This window comes from Uloborus diversus, chromosome 3 (assembly GCF_026930045.1).
Source record: "Uloborus diversus isolate 005 chromosome 3, Udiv.v.3.1, whole genome shotgun sequence".
Classification (NCBI taxonomy): domain Eukaryota; kingdom Metazoa; phylum Arthropoda; class Arachnida; order Araneae; family Uloboridae; genus Uloborus; species Uloborus diversus.
In genome coordinates this window covers 126,514,053-126,528,848 of record NC_072733.1, presented here as the reverse complement: position 1 = coordinate 126,528,848, position 14,796 = coordinate 126,514,053, and the positions used below count along the sequence as shown (strand labels likewise).

General features: G+C 31.9%; 1 protein-coding gene across 1 annotated transcript in view; it reads right to left on the bottom strand.

Annotated features, from left to right (window-relative positions):
* Positions 1 to 14,078, bottom strand: part of LOC129218416 (dyslexia-associated protein KIAA0319 homolog) — a 159,281-nt gene extending 145,203 nt beyond the window's left edge. Inside the window, exons 1-2 of the mRNA XM_054852671.1 lie at positions 14,053 to 14,078; positions 7,424 to 7,511 (exon numbers count right to left, since the gene is read on the bottom strand). Of these exons, the coding sequence (XP_054708646.1) occupies positions 7,424 to 7,511; positions 14,053 to 14,061 (97 nt within the window). The 5' untranslated portion in view covers positions 14,062 to 14,078. The remainder of the gene's footprint in view (positions 1 to 7,423; positions 7,512 to 14,052) is intronic.
* Positions 14,079 to 14,796: the final 718 nt, after the last annotated feature.

Below are 14,796 nucleotides of genomic sequence, written 5' to 3'. Positions count from 1 at the left end.
CAAAGATCCATTATTCAACAATTTCATCATCATTTACATAAAGATCTGTTGCTTTCTATAGCATCAGGGCTGTGAGGTTGGAGGGAAAACAATCAATTCTGACTCTTGGACTTTTAAACCCTTCAACTTCCCTCCTTCAACCCAAAACCCATCTGACTCTGACTTTCTAGACCTAGTTAAACTTGGCGAAATACATTGCAAAGATATCCTCCTGACAGTAATGTAGCTTTGGAAGGTCTCTTCTTAAGAAGAGGATGATTTTTTTTAAACGTCTTTTTTTAAATTGTAAATTCTGCTGCAAATATATGGTTACATTAATGCAAAACTTTTTAGCATTTGCTAGAAATTAAAAATTTGAATCTGGAGATAAATTATTCAGCCCTTTTTTTTGGGGGGGGGACAAAGTTACCAACATTTAAATATTTCAAACAGACTAGCTCTTTTTGTATAAAATCTTCCCAAGATTTAGTTGCTAAAGTCGATTCATTAACAAATTATATCATAAGTTTCATCAATAGTTTGGAGAATATGTCATAAAATACAGTTCACTAAAGCTTAAAATTCTACACATGTAACAAAATATCAATAGACAGGCACCAGCTGAGATTCCCAAAAATTTTTTATTATTAAGCATAAGTCATTTTTTAGCGGTCTTGAATTATCTTTTGTCAAGCCTTTAAAGAAAGTGTATCAAGTGACATAAAAGTTTTTTTAATGATCATTTTTAAAAATATATAGGACAAAATAAGGGAATACAGGAAATATAGGACAATTTCAGAAATATAGGACACTTTTGACGATTATTTCAAAAATATAGTAAAAATAGAACAACTCATATCCCTGTAAAGGACATAAAATATCCGAAAAACATTTTGCAAGAAAACAAATTTCCTCCAGCTACAGCTTATTAAAGTTCTGCACAAAATCAATCATGTTGAAAAAAAAATCAGAAAAACCTATGATTTGAAATGAACACAATTTTAATTCAAACACTTTTTTCTACTAATAAATAAAAATAAACAATGACCTATAAATCGTCTAGACATCATTTAAAAATTTAGTTCGGATTGGGGAAAAAATTGTGGTGAAAAAACTGCATTTTTACCGATTTCATGATTTTTTCCTAAAATGAAAAAGCAGGTTTTTTCACTAAACAGGGATGACAGCTGAAGCCCTTATAGTAGAGGGGCTATGGTAGAAAATATAGCCGGAAACTGCATTTTGTGATAAAATCATGAAACTTGGCATGCATGTAGACAATGTACTAACAAACATTTTTGGAAGGGGAGGCAATTCAAAATCCCCCCCCCCCCCCAAAACCCCCCTGGCAGCCATTTTTGGTCAAAAATCCAAAACTACTTTTCTTTTTTATTTTTTGAAAAATACCCACTGTATCTTCTTTTGGGAGTTCTATTATGCTTACTAAAGCGCAAAAAGTCATCAAAATATCTCTAAACCTCCTAATTTTAAAATTAATTTTAAAAACTTGATTTTTGAAACAAAACTTTAAGTAATCAAAGTCTTTAACATTTCTTGAGGTTGTCGTTTGAGAAATGTTTTTTTTAATGCATTTTAAAGCACTGTGTTAAGGAAAATCAATTCATTTACAGTAGAACCCAATAATCCGAACCCCAGAAATCCGAAACATCAGAAAATCCGAACCTATGTTTTACAGTTTACGATTAAAAATTGATTACAAAACTAAGAATAAAACTGGAAGTTAAAAACCATAAACAAAGCTAGTAATTTTTTCAAAACTTTAAACAAACATTTGAATTGTTGTTTAAGAATAAATACAGCACTTTGATTAGTTAAAACGAAATTTTCATTATCAGTGAAAAAAAAAAAACTTCAAACACTTGGAAATGAAGTACGCAATTTTTTGGAAGTTTCACTCACATTCTGCAGTTTCATCAGTCATATGTGCACTTGAAATAAGGGGGAGGAGGCACGGACGTTATTTTTACAGAACTCCAATCTTTATTATTATTAAACGCTTTAAAAGAAGTTTCAAGTTTTTTTCTCATTCGACGATTTGAGGCGTTTGTTCTATGTTTTAAACCATGTAAGAGGAAGAAATATTTAATTGCTACAATAAGAAGTTTAGTGCTATGTTAATAAAGCTAGCAATATTTTTACTATTAATAAAATTGTTATTTATTGAAATATAATTCACTGTTACAAAAACTACAACTAAATTGCAATACAAATCTGATTAAGTGATGCATTCAAAGATTATATAGAAGGCAATTTTAAACGTTTGAATTTACAAGTAATTTACACAAGTACATAACATTTTCCATTGCAGTATTTACACATAGGTGTTTAGATAAGTTCATTTTTGAAGCACCCACAAGTAAAATGACAGCAGGTTTTTTTTACACTTGCATAACGTAAATTCGCTTTTAGCAAGAACTTGAAAGTTCGGACAAACTCAAACAAATAAGAACGTGCTTTTCATCAGTTACTGTAAAACCCCAATCATAAATTGAAGTTAAGGCTAAATTTTTGGACATACTGCCCCATTGATGTCCACTTTGATAATCACTAAACAACTTGCCTTAGGGCTTCTTCAGCTGTGGGTGGTAAGTTATTCATTGATCATTTTTCGCTGGTGGAAAAACAGTTTCCAGCTTCATTTACGGACGGCAAGTTGCATGCAGACGAGTAGTAGCAAAGATTCATGAATCGCTAAGATATTTGAAAATTTTAATTAGGTGAGCATTTTTTTTTAGGTTAGGATATATATATGGAAATACTCCAATAACATCAGGATAGTCTTTTCATCATTTCCACTTCGTCACTTTTTTCCGACCGGCAAGAAAAGAGGTAACCATGAGAGTTCCGCTGAGAATGAGTGGAATTCTCTTAGAACAACTGATTTTTGCTGACGGAATTTGTACGCTAAAGTCTTGGACTAATATAAGTCGAAAGTGTTTTCCAGCTCCAAAATCATCTTTATCCCCTTTTTATACAGCTGATGGAAGCATCGTTGTCAACAGTTCCAACGAATATGCTCATGTGTCCTCTTATTGCAGCAAAACATGAACGAAGATCCAGAAATTAGCTTCTTCGTGATTTTAAGGCACTAGAGATGTCTTATTCGATGAAAATCACCGTCACATCATTAAGAGCAAACATAAGATCATATAGCTAGTGCAATCATGGAAAACAATTCTCTTATCTGCGTTTAGTAGAAACTGAACCAGTTCTTCGAAAGCTAACCATTTTCTCTAAAATGATATCTTTCTCTTATTCTTCTTATGTCTTTCTTGTTGTATCCTGAAAAGAATGCAGATACTCCACCGAAAAATTTTCTGTCCTAGGTGTGTGTAGGTTATGTGAATGATGAAAGAACCATCATAGACAGTGGCATCACAATGTATCTCCATTGCACTTATTTTAAAATTAGCATTCATCATTTGCATCTTCATCATCCCATCTTTACTTGTTTTCTTCTTCTCTCGAGTTGTTTTCATCAGTAGGAATACTATAATTTAACTCACTGAGCAGGAATGTTATTGACCAGACTTATTTCCCGTTCAAAGAGCTCCATTTATTAAAATCGATGGAGGGTGAGGTTGATTTTCATAGAGGAGAAATTCAACTAGGTTGAAATTTACGGTATTGCAAATAATGAAAAGCTTTGAAACGAATCTGTATCGGATTTTGATCTTTTCAGTAAAAGAGCAGACTTACTGATTTTTCTGGAAAAATGAAATGCTAAAAAGTTATTGTTTTTCTACCTGTGAACATAAAGTGACTTTTGAGTCACAACTCTTTTCTCTATAAATTTGTTGCACTGTTTTTTTTCCTCAACTTGCCCTATCTTCATCAGTTGCTTCACATATTCTTCGTCTACTGCTACATTCGTCTCCAATGAGAACAATTCTTTCGATGACTCTAAAAATGGATCTCATGTTTAGCTATTTCTCTTCAAGACCTTTCTTGAAAACATGCTTTGGAAACTTAACATTTCTTCATTGCGCTTATACATCGTTTCTTTAAATCAGCAGAGGTAACTTTTTCAAACTGTGTAATTAAATCGATGATTTGAAGACCAGCCAACATCCATCTTCTTAACGCAGTTGGATCTGTGAAAGACCAATAGCCCCACCATCTCCTTTCACTATCGCACTGTTTTGCGAAGCATGGTCCGATCCAATTACAGAAAACAAGTTCATTGTCTTTTTTACAATAAACGTTCCTTTTTCAAAGGCTTTGTGTACGTCTGGAAGGTTTGTGGGTAAAAGAAAAAGATCTTGAATAAAAACTGGTAACCATCCAGCAGAGTTGCCAAAGTATATGTGTAGCGTACAGCAATAAGATGAAAAAAAAACACACACACACTCACACAAAATCAACTCCTTCAAAGTTTCAGTAAAGATACTAAAGTTGGTTGATATCTATGACCTAATAAACTTTAATTTTAAAAGCACCAGCTTTAATACGGTGCTCCAAAACTTGAATTTGTTTATATATATGTTTTTTTTATATATATATAAAATGAGAAAAAGCTTACTGATGATCAATTGGGTGACGGAGAATTAACAACAGCAACAATAGTAATAATAATAATGAACAGAAATTTAAAATTAAACTTTAAATTTCTTTCTATTAGAATTATGTTGTCTTGAAATTAATTTCTCCCTTTTTTCTTCAAGTCCTTATTCTATTATACCCTTCGCAAATAGTTTCAATTATGTGTGCTCAGTCATTTAAAACGAGGGGCATCATGACCGGATAATTGGACAGTTCGGGCAATTAGAGTTCGGATAACTGGAACCCTACTTTGTTATAACACTAATGTAATGTATCTTTAAATTCAGAAACCGGTAATTATGTTATGGGGGGAAAATCACTTCAGGGAATCACAATTTAAAAATATCTATTTAAAAAAAAAAACTTTTTGTGAAGTTATTTCTGAAATTAGACATTTTTTGGAGTTTTAAATAGTAAAAAATGTAATAAACATCCATATAATGACACAACCAATGATTTAAAAAATTATAATAACGAAAATTTAAAAAGAATCGCCTTTTTTTGGTTTTGGACCAAAAATGGCCGCCAGGGGGGTTTGGGGGGGATTTTGGAATGCCTCCCCTTCCTAAAATTTTTGTTTATACAATCTTTACAAGCATGCCAAGTTTCATAATTTTATCACAATTTGCAGTTTCTTCCCCCGTAGCCCCCCGACTATTATGTGGTAGTTTCATAACATATTTTATTCTAATTCTTAGGTGCATACAGCCTTGGGAATAAAATTTTAAAATTTCTAAAAATTAACAACTGTAAAAGTGAGATTACTTAAAATGCCCATTTTTTTAAAATCTAAAAAATGGCTCAGTTGAACCCCTTTTGATGCTTAACAAGTGGATATCCACCAAACCCCGAGCCTTTCCTTAGACCACCAATGGAAATAAGCTATTTGTACAGGCACTTTTTGTTTGTTCACCTCAATTTTCATTTTCGACACCTTTTACTAATTGTTCAAAGTGTAATATTTTCTCTCTATATAATATAACGTCACCTCAAAGCAACAGTAAGACATCTAATCCCCAGGGGTCTGGCCAGAGGATATTTAGGTCCGTTAACAGACCCTTCACAGAAATCTGATCAACCAAAACGGACAATTCACAAAATTCTGATAAACAAGAAAGGATCTTTCACAAATTGTTTACTGAAAGAGCAAATCTGAAAGCAAAATAACGCATATTTTCGTGTATAAAACCAATAACTTTTGGAACATTTTTTAAAGTCAAATTAGAGGGATCAGCTTATACAAAATCTGCTAATTTTGCAAAGAAAAAAAATCCGCACTCTTGTGTTTGCTCCTGCCAGCGATAAATAATTGCTACTGCCAAATAAATATAATGCTTGCTGTTTGTTTCTTGGAAAGAAATTAACAGCTGAAAATAAGTTTGGTTTTAAATAATTTTGTTTGTTTTATCCCAGCTAATTAGCAGCAGTGTTGTTGTAAACTTTTTTGAAAAGGCGCTGGTAAGCACTTTTCTCCACCACACCTCCCCCCCCCACTCATGATTTAATAAACAATAATAATAACAATATATATCAGCGAAATGAACTTAGAACTGTAAGGGGATAGTAAAGGTGGGGGAAAAATAATCGCTTATCTCAGATAGGGTTAACAACTTCAAAATTATCACCATTCAGCATCTGGCGTTAAAACTTTATAATGACTTGATTAGAAAATATTCTCATCTTTTTACCAGCTTGTCAATATTTGTGTTTGTTTCTATGGTGCGAGATATTTACCTGTTATTTTAGGAGAAAATTATATGGGTTTGATTTTTCGATGCTAACAAGGATTATTACCGTTTTTTTTTTTTTCTATGTCTACATTTTGAAAAATGCAATCTTTTAACATCCGATATGAGAATCATATTTTGTTATTTTTTCAAGCTAACTTCGCCTTATCAGGAAGCAAATAAATGAAAAGTCTTCTTTTTTTTTATTAGAATGCTCATTTCAAGTTTTTAAAGCAAAATTCGTTTCTTTTATGAGTCAAAAATTAAAATGCTGAATCGATGGTTTAATTTGTTTTTTCTTTCTTTTTTGCTTCAACTGTGTCCACAGATATTAATATGTTTATCATAGGACTCTAAAATTCAATTTAAAAAATTTTTATCACAAATATTTCTTTTACAAGCCATTTTTATATTTTTGATGCCTTCACTTTGAGAATTGCTACCTCTTTGCATTCGCTATGGGAACCTGATTTTTTCGAATTTTCGATGTTTAGTACTCTTTGTTCAGAGGTAAACAAATAAAATCTTTTTATATTTTTGTTAAGATCATGGAATTTGTAAGTTTTAAACAAAATTTTGTGCTTTTTAAGAGTGTCTTGGGTCAAAAAAATAAATATGAACCCTTCTCTGAATTTTAGTTTTTTTTGTTACAATTATTTTAAATACTGTACAGAAATATTTCTAGTATAATTTAACATAATGTAGAATGGTAGATAAATATTGATACTTGAGAGAGTGATGCACCCCCCCCCCCTCCCACCAAATACTAGAAAAACACCCCAGAATGATATTCTCAACATAGAAGAGGAAAACACTCAAACTTTAAGTTTAAATAAATGCAGTTTGTGCCGTATCTAAATTCTAAAATTTTGTTTTAACAAAAAAAAGTGTTTTTTTTTTTTTTTTTTTGCAAAATTATTTGACTTTTCACAAAATTAATTCATTTTTCACAAAATTATTTAATTTTTCACAAAAAACGGACTTTGAAAAATCCTGGACAGACCCCTGATCCCAGAAATAACGGTAAGATATCCTACTGTTGCTTTGAGTGACGACATCTTGTTTTTATTAATGAACAAAATATTAAACAAATATGTGAATAAATTGAGATGTGTGAGAAGGTATAAAAATAATTTGCAAAACTTTTTCATTACCTGAAAAGACAAAATGGAATCGAAGCAAAAGAAAACACAGCACAGAAAGACGAAAGGCTTTCAGTTTCATTTCATAAAAACAACATCCCTAAAATAACATACAATAATGTTACTTCCAGTAAATAAAAATAAAAGCATGTAATCATGTTTCAGAGTAAGAGTAGTAAAAAAAAAATAATGCAAATAATATATAGGGGAAAAGGGAGCACATATGAACTTTTTTTTTTCATTTCTAAATTTCTCCAAAAATATTATCAATTTCTCATAGAAAAAGGGTTCTCATGATTGAATCTTCTTTTCTTTGTGCCATGGATTTTTTTTAGATTTCAAAAAAAATATATTTCTTTGCTTTATGGAATTTGAAAAAATGTCTTTAATTGTTCACACGTGCCCCTATTAGGGGGGCAGATGTGAACAAGCTTGGGGCACATGCAAAAAATATTGATAAATGCTGGAGTAGCATCATATTTCAGCAAAAAACTCTTTAATATGAGACATACACGTATATACCAATTTCATTGAAGGGTTTGTAACTATCCTGTGTTGGTTTGAATTGTACAGTGACTGTCATTAAGAAAATATTTTTTCTGAACTATAACTCCGCTCAATGTCAAATTTTAAAGTTTCATAGCATGTTTTAATTGCTGGATCAACAAGAAAAAACCTTATAAGACAAAACAACACAAAGAATATGTTATTTTGTAAAGTTTATTCTTGTATATTGCGTTTAAGTTTCATACATAACATGATGATGAATTTTAAAATTATTCTAAACTTCAGTTTTTAGTTTAAGACAATATTTTGTTTTTACTTTCCTTGCAAACATTATATAACACTAAATTTTTGGCCAACTATTTAATAACTAAAGAATTTAAAAAATAATAAAATAAATAATTATATAATAATAATTAACACTAAATTTACAAATTGATTGCAGTGAAATAATAGTTATAGAGAGGATATTGGAACTGTTCACAAGTGCCCTTACATGTTGTGTTTACAAATGCCCCATCATCTACCTTAGAACTAATTTTCCAAAATAAATAATTTTCAATTTAATTACAAAATTTTAACATTGGCATAAATATACGTGAATGTTCATATAATGATTTACAATAATTAAATTTAGCTTATTAAGTAGTTTAATATATGTTTTTACACAAAGAAAACAGTAATAAAAGTACATCAGCATCCGCTAAAACAAAGAAGCTGTCACCACAGGAACATAAACTAACTCCTTGCTCTGAAAGTTTAAGAAGTAGCCTATACATGAGAATTTTTTAAAGATTTTTTGTGTGTTGTTATCCTAGTAAAACGTACCATGTTCACATGTGCCCCCTTTTCCCCTATACATTCATGGGTGATTCCCATGAGGGAGGGGCAAGCATAGGTGCAACAAAACAATGGTCCTTAGTCCCCTTTTGCTGGTTCGTAATTTTTTCTTATTTAAGGCAAAGGCTTGTGACTAGCGCCCTTACCAATTTTACTTCAGGTTCCTATATTAAATTTTCTGGAAAAAAAGATGAATTAATAATATGTAAAATGTTTAATACTGAGAAATTATCTGACTTGGAAAGTTGAAGTCTTATAAATGTAGTTTTAGTTGACTTTTGGTGGTGTGTGAGATGGACACATAGGTAAGACTTTTAATTGTTGCTGGCGGTACGGTGGAGGGCCACTATTGATAGCCTTGGCTTCTAATTGTCCGAGACGAAACCCAAGTGCTTAGTTTTAGGTCTTAGTTCTAAAAATCTGCATTCATTTTTCACATGTGGTGCTTTTGCCCAATGTAATCCTGAATGTTGACTTTTTCGGAATTAAACAGTCTATTCTTAGTTTTAGTATTAAAATTTTTGATCTTTCGACCATAGGATGAAGTTTACACTGCTGGAGAGTACTGGCTTCATCTATGTCATTTATCTTTGTTGTAACCTTGTCTGTTTATTGTTCTATTGATGTTTATATATATATATATATATATATATATATATATATATATATATATATATATATATATATATATATATATATATATATATATATATATATATATAAATGATAAAATATACTTGCTTCTCACATCATCACTGAAGTGGAGGGATGTAAACATGTTGCTATAGTTACAAGCTTCAAATCTTAATTTTGGTGAGGAAATTTTCTTGTAGCTACAGAAATGTTTCTTAATGTGTAATCTCTTGCATTGTAAACCCTACTGTAATCCAATTCCTTCATACAGGGTGTTTCTGAACTCTTTGGAAAATCTTTAAGGAATGATAGTACACATCAGGATAAAAAATATAATGGCAAAAATAAGGGTCCCAAACATCTTCCGAAGGAGATAGGCGTCATTAAAGTTTAGGGACCAAAATTTCAAATGATCATAAAAAACGGATAAATTGGTAGATTCTTTTGCAGTTTTTGCTAAAATGTTCTTTATTTTTTATTAGTACTTTCTTGAAAATAAATTTTGAAGATGTAGTTTAAAAAATACCGATAGAGAAGCTTTAGACTTAGGAGTTACGAACAACTATTTTTTACCGCTATTTTTGAATTTCATTGGATTTTTTCTAATGCTTGTACTTAAACTTAAATTTTCAGCTCAAAATCAGAATCATTGGGCGTGATTAAATCGCGCAAACTGAACTGTGTTCAAAAGTTGAAATACACTCCGTCACAAAAAAAAATACATTAACCCAGAAGGAAACGAGCGATCTTCACAAAACTTAACATGGATGTTGCCTATGACAAGATAAGGAAAGGTTTACAAATTCAGAACAAAATATTGTTTTATTAAGAAGTTATGACACAATAAAGGTTACAAAACCGTTAGTTGTACAGCCTCGTCTAGCAGCTATACAAGACAAAACACAAGGTATTATGGAGTAAAATAGATTACCCCTGACCAATGAGATTAAATCGGGTTTTATCACTGAAGATAACATGCCTCCTGTCCGTCATAACCCAGCTAATCAAGGGCAGCGAAAATCTAATCGATGAAAATCCAATCCATCGCAATTGATTGCCGGTTCAAGATAACAGTGTCTTTCTGTCTACTCAGGATTGTTTTTCTTGATACCATCAGTTTCTTGGAAGGTGTTAAACGGCATGGAACTAATGTTAGCAACCTTGTTGATACGGTAGTGGCCATATCAACAAGTCTAATGATATGCGATCTTCGTGCTCATTTCTGTTTCTAGAATGCCTAAACCGACCGCAATGGAGTGATTCATTTATTTTCACCTACACTAAGCTACTACCATATCACTTCGACGGATGTAGCTACTATACGTCCCTTTAAAAAGTCCAACACTTGCTTGTATACCTCTAGAAGATCGTCGTACTCACAAAAGCGTACTTACAACTCAACAGTTTCGTTTGCAGTGCCCTTTGACACAAGTTTTCACACTTTCAATCGTACGTATCTGCGCATCTTGTATGCGCATAGCGCTCTTACCCTTTCATTACTGGCAACAACATTTATATCATCTCTTACCAAACTACATTCCAGACGAGTTTGTTGGTTGCAGCTCAATTTATTCTTGATGCATACAATTTTTTGTGACAAAGTGAATTTCAACCTTCAAAGACAGTTCAGTTTTTGCTCCTTAATCATTCCCAACAATTCAGATTTTGAGCTCAAAATTTAAGTTTGAGTCCAAGCATTAGAAAACATTTAATGTGATTCAAAATTAACAGTAAAAATAGTTGTTTGTTACTCCAAAATCTAAAGCGCCCTTATATCGGTATTTCTTAAACTACATCTTCAAAATTTACCTTCAAGAAAATACTGATAAATAGAATAACTTTAGCGAAAACTGCAAACGAATCAACCAATTTTTCCGTTTTTTATGATCATTTAAAATTTTAGACCCTGAACTTTAATGACGCCTGTCTTCCTCGGAAGGCGTTTCGGATCTTTATTTTTGCAGTTACATTGTTTGTCCAAATGTGTACTATCCACCCTTAAAGTTTTGCCCAAGAGTTCAGAAGCCCCCCCCCCCCCCCCCCGTATTTTGTTTCTAGTTCACTGCCATGACCATTGACCAAGAACTAGTTCTCAAAAATAGCCAAGTAAGCATTGCTTTTAATCACCGAATCGGCGATGCTTAGAAGATCATCAGACACCCAATTTGTAGATTTTTTGAACATCGAATAGAAACATACAAGCATAATTTTTAAAGATATAATTTACAAGTTTCTTCATTCTATTATTAGCTTAGTTTAAAAAATATACTGACCCTGCACTTGGTTAGCACATGTTAATGAATGCTAATTACTGAAAGATCTTGGATTTGGGAGAGCGAGATCAATATCACATTTTTCTCTCTGTATTCTATTGACAATATACAGTGAAGCACTGATTATACGTTTTTGAAGGAACTGTGTGATAAAAGCATACAAATGAGAAAATGTATAATAGGTGTAGATTATTGTGCATTAGACTCTGCTAGAACCAATTTTAAAAATGTATAATCGATAAAAACGTATAAAAGAGAAACGTATGAACGATGCTCTACTGTATATCAAATAATTTTGCTCGCTTGTTAGGTTAATTTTTATAACTTTATTTCTTCTGACCGAGTTCTTTGCAAGTTAATTATATTTAATTTCATAAAAACAGTTGAAGTTTTACCTATAATTTAGTAAATACTTTTTTGCACTCTGATTGCTGAAAGGATTATTAAACTTGTTAGTGAGTTGGCAGGTTGGGTATTTTGGGATGAGACCAAGATATGTATGTTTGTGGATTAATGTGAAAAAATTTATGCTCATGATCATCCATGCGAAAATCGAGTCACAAGTCCAACATCAAACTTAATTTAAACTTAGAAACTTGTTTAAAATATTATAGTTACTGTAAATGTATAAGTACATAAGTTCTGCAAATAAGTATTCCTCTTGGAAATTGCAGAGCAGAACACAAAGTGCAACCACCTACTTGTGGTGGGTTCTGGTTCTTAATGAAGTAAAATATAATAGCATTTCCAGTAAAGAGTTGTATTGTACACATTTATAATAAAAAAAAAATATGTAACTGGGAATCTGAAAGAAGAAATACTGCAATGTGCAAAATATGCTAAAAACGTCGATTTTCGGTTAATTTCACGACACTTTGTGGTTTATGCGCGAACTAAAAACTGTAAAGGAGCATAAATATATTCAAAGGTATTTAAAACGAGTGTTAATAGGAAGCATTTAAACGACATTTGAACAAAAAATTTAAAAATTTGAGTTTTCATAAAAATGTTTGAAATTAGCCATTTTTTACCTTCTTTTTAAACTTTGCAGCCAATGCGTGATCTGAAGACATAAATGTTAATTTTTTAAATTATTTTTCCCATGTTTAGAATGGCAATACACAACTTTTTTTTGATATTAGATGTTGCTTATCGAAAATTTCTTTTTCTCGGTCCACCCTACTATTCAGGCATCATACTAATCATTTATCTGTCCATCATACTTGAATGCTTCAAAAATGTGTTTAACCTACATTTCGGCTATCTTTAGTAAAGTGTTTCTATTGGCAATTTGAAACGAAAAATAATCTGCCGACTTTGAACAATCTGCCAACAATTAGCATCGACCCATCGGCATATAATTGCCATCGGTCAAGCCCTAGAAAAATACACACAAACATTAAATGAATGATAAGTATGTATTTCATTTGCTTAACATTATTTTTTGGCATTAGTATATGAAATGGCGATTTTAGCCATTGGGAAGCAGATTTATTTTCCTCCGGGCATGTAAATCTCCTGGCATCGAAGAAAACAAAATGAAATGTATGTTTTTCATCAACCACTATTTCTGAGTATTTTAAGTTAAAATCTTCATCTTTTATCACAACACAAAAGATGGATTCAAGAAAAGAGCAAAGTAATACAATCAACATCTTTTCGATTGTTGTAAAAAAATAACAACAATCAAAACTAATGACTTTTTCGGAATGAAGGAGGTTGGGAAGTGCACATCACAAAATTGAAACAAAAAAAAAAAGCTTAAAACTACCTGTTAAAATAATAGAATCTCGTATTACTTCATTCTAATGAAACTGTTTAACAAATGTAAATAAACTCAGTTTAAGAAAAGTGTTAGCATATTTTATTTTATTTCTCTCCTTCATTTAGGAAAACATGAATTCATCTTATTAAAAGCATAAAAGGGTTTGAACACGCTTTGTTTCTATTCTATCGTTCTTCCACGGAAGAAATTTGAATGCTCTAGTCACAAGACTACTGCTTTCAACTCGATATCCAGCAGGAAAACAATTGTGATCAAAACAATATGTTCCAAAACGAATTAATATAATTTCTCAAAAAAGCTTTTTCAAATGAAGAACTTCGAAATGGCAGAAAAATATAGAATTTAATGTATGCGACGTCCCGATTTCAGTATGCGAAACACGATTTGATCAAACGTCATTTTGGAAAGGAACTTTTATTTACTACACATATGTAAACAAACTATTATCGCTCTTTTTGACGTTACAACCACACACAAATATATCGATCAAAAGTATAATTTCTTGGCAAACAGTGATTAGAAATTTATTTTAAAACAGTTTATAAAATGAATAAGAGAGAAATAAAAATAAACCGTTCAGAAATTTTAATTAATCGCATTCTTACCCATCGCATGATTACCTCATCTGTCTGTCTGAATCAGCTTTTCAGCACAGTCGTAGTTACTAAAACTTACCGAAACACACTAACATGACTTTTGATGGGTATGTTCGAACAAGTAACCGGTTAACCAATGACTAACCAAGGTGACGAACTAAAAAATACTGGGTGCGTTCGACGAACCTCACCGGTTAACCAGTAAGTAACTGGTTACTTACCGCAGCGTTCTATGATCAACCGGTTACCTCACTGGTTACCATTCTAAGCAGTTGATTGGTTGATTGGAGCACGTGATCATTAGTTGTCACGTGATTAACTAACCGGTCGCTCTCGGTCGTGCTCATCGAACGCAACCACTATGTGATCTCGTTGTTAGTAACAGGGGTGACGCGATATGTGCACGACAAAGTGACAAAGACCCGCGTACAAATCTACTGTCTCAGAACCCAGTATTTAACATTTTAAAATTTACGGCACCCAAAGATGTCTGCACCCAATGTTCCCGGCGCCCAATGTTCCAGGCACCCAATGTTTCCGGGACGCATTCAAGTGAAACACTTACAATCGCAATTGAGACAATCGCAAACAACCAGATTTGCAATCGCTGTTGGATATCGAATTCAAGTAAAACATTTAGGACAATCGGAAGTGGGAAGTCGGAATAAGAGCTACTTGTCTATTCAATAATAACGTTTTGTATTTCAGTTAAACAAAAAACAAAGAATTGGGTGCGTGAAACAGATTTTAAAT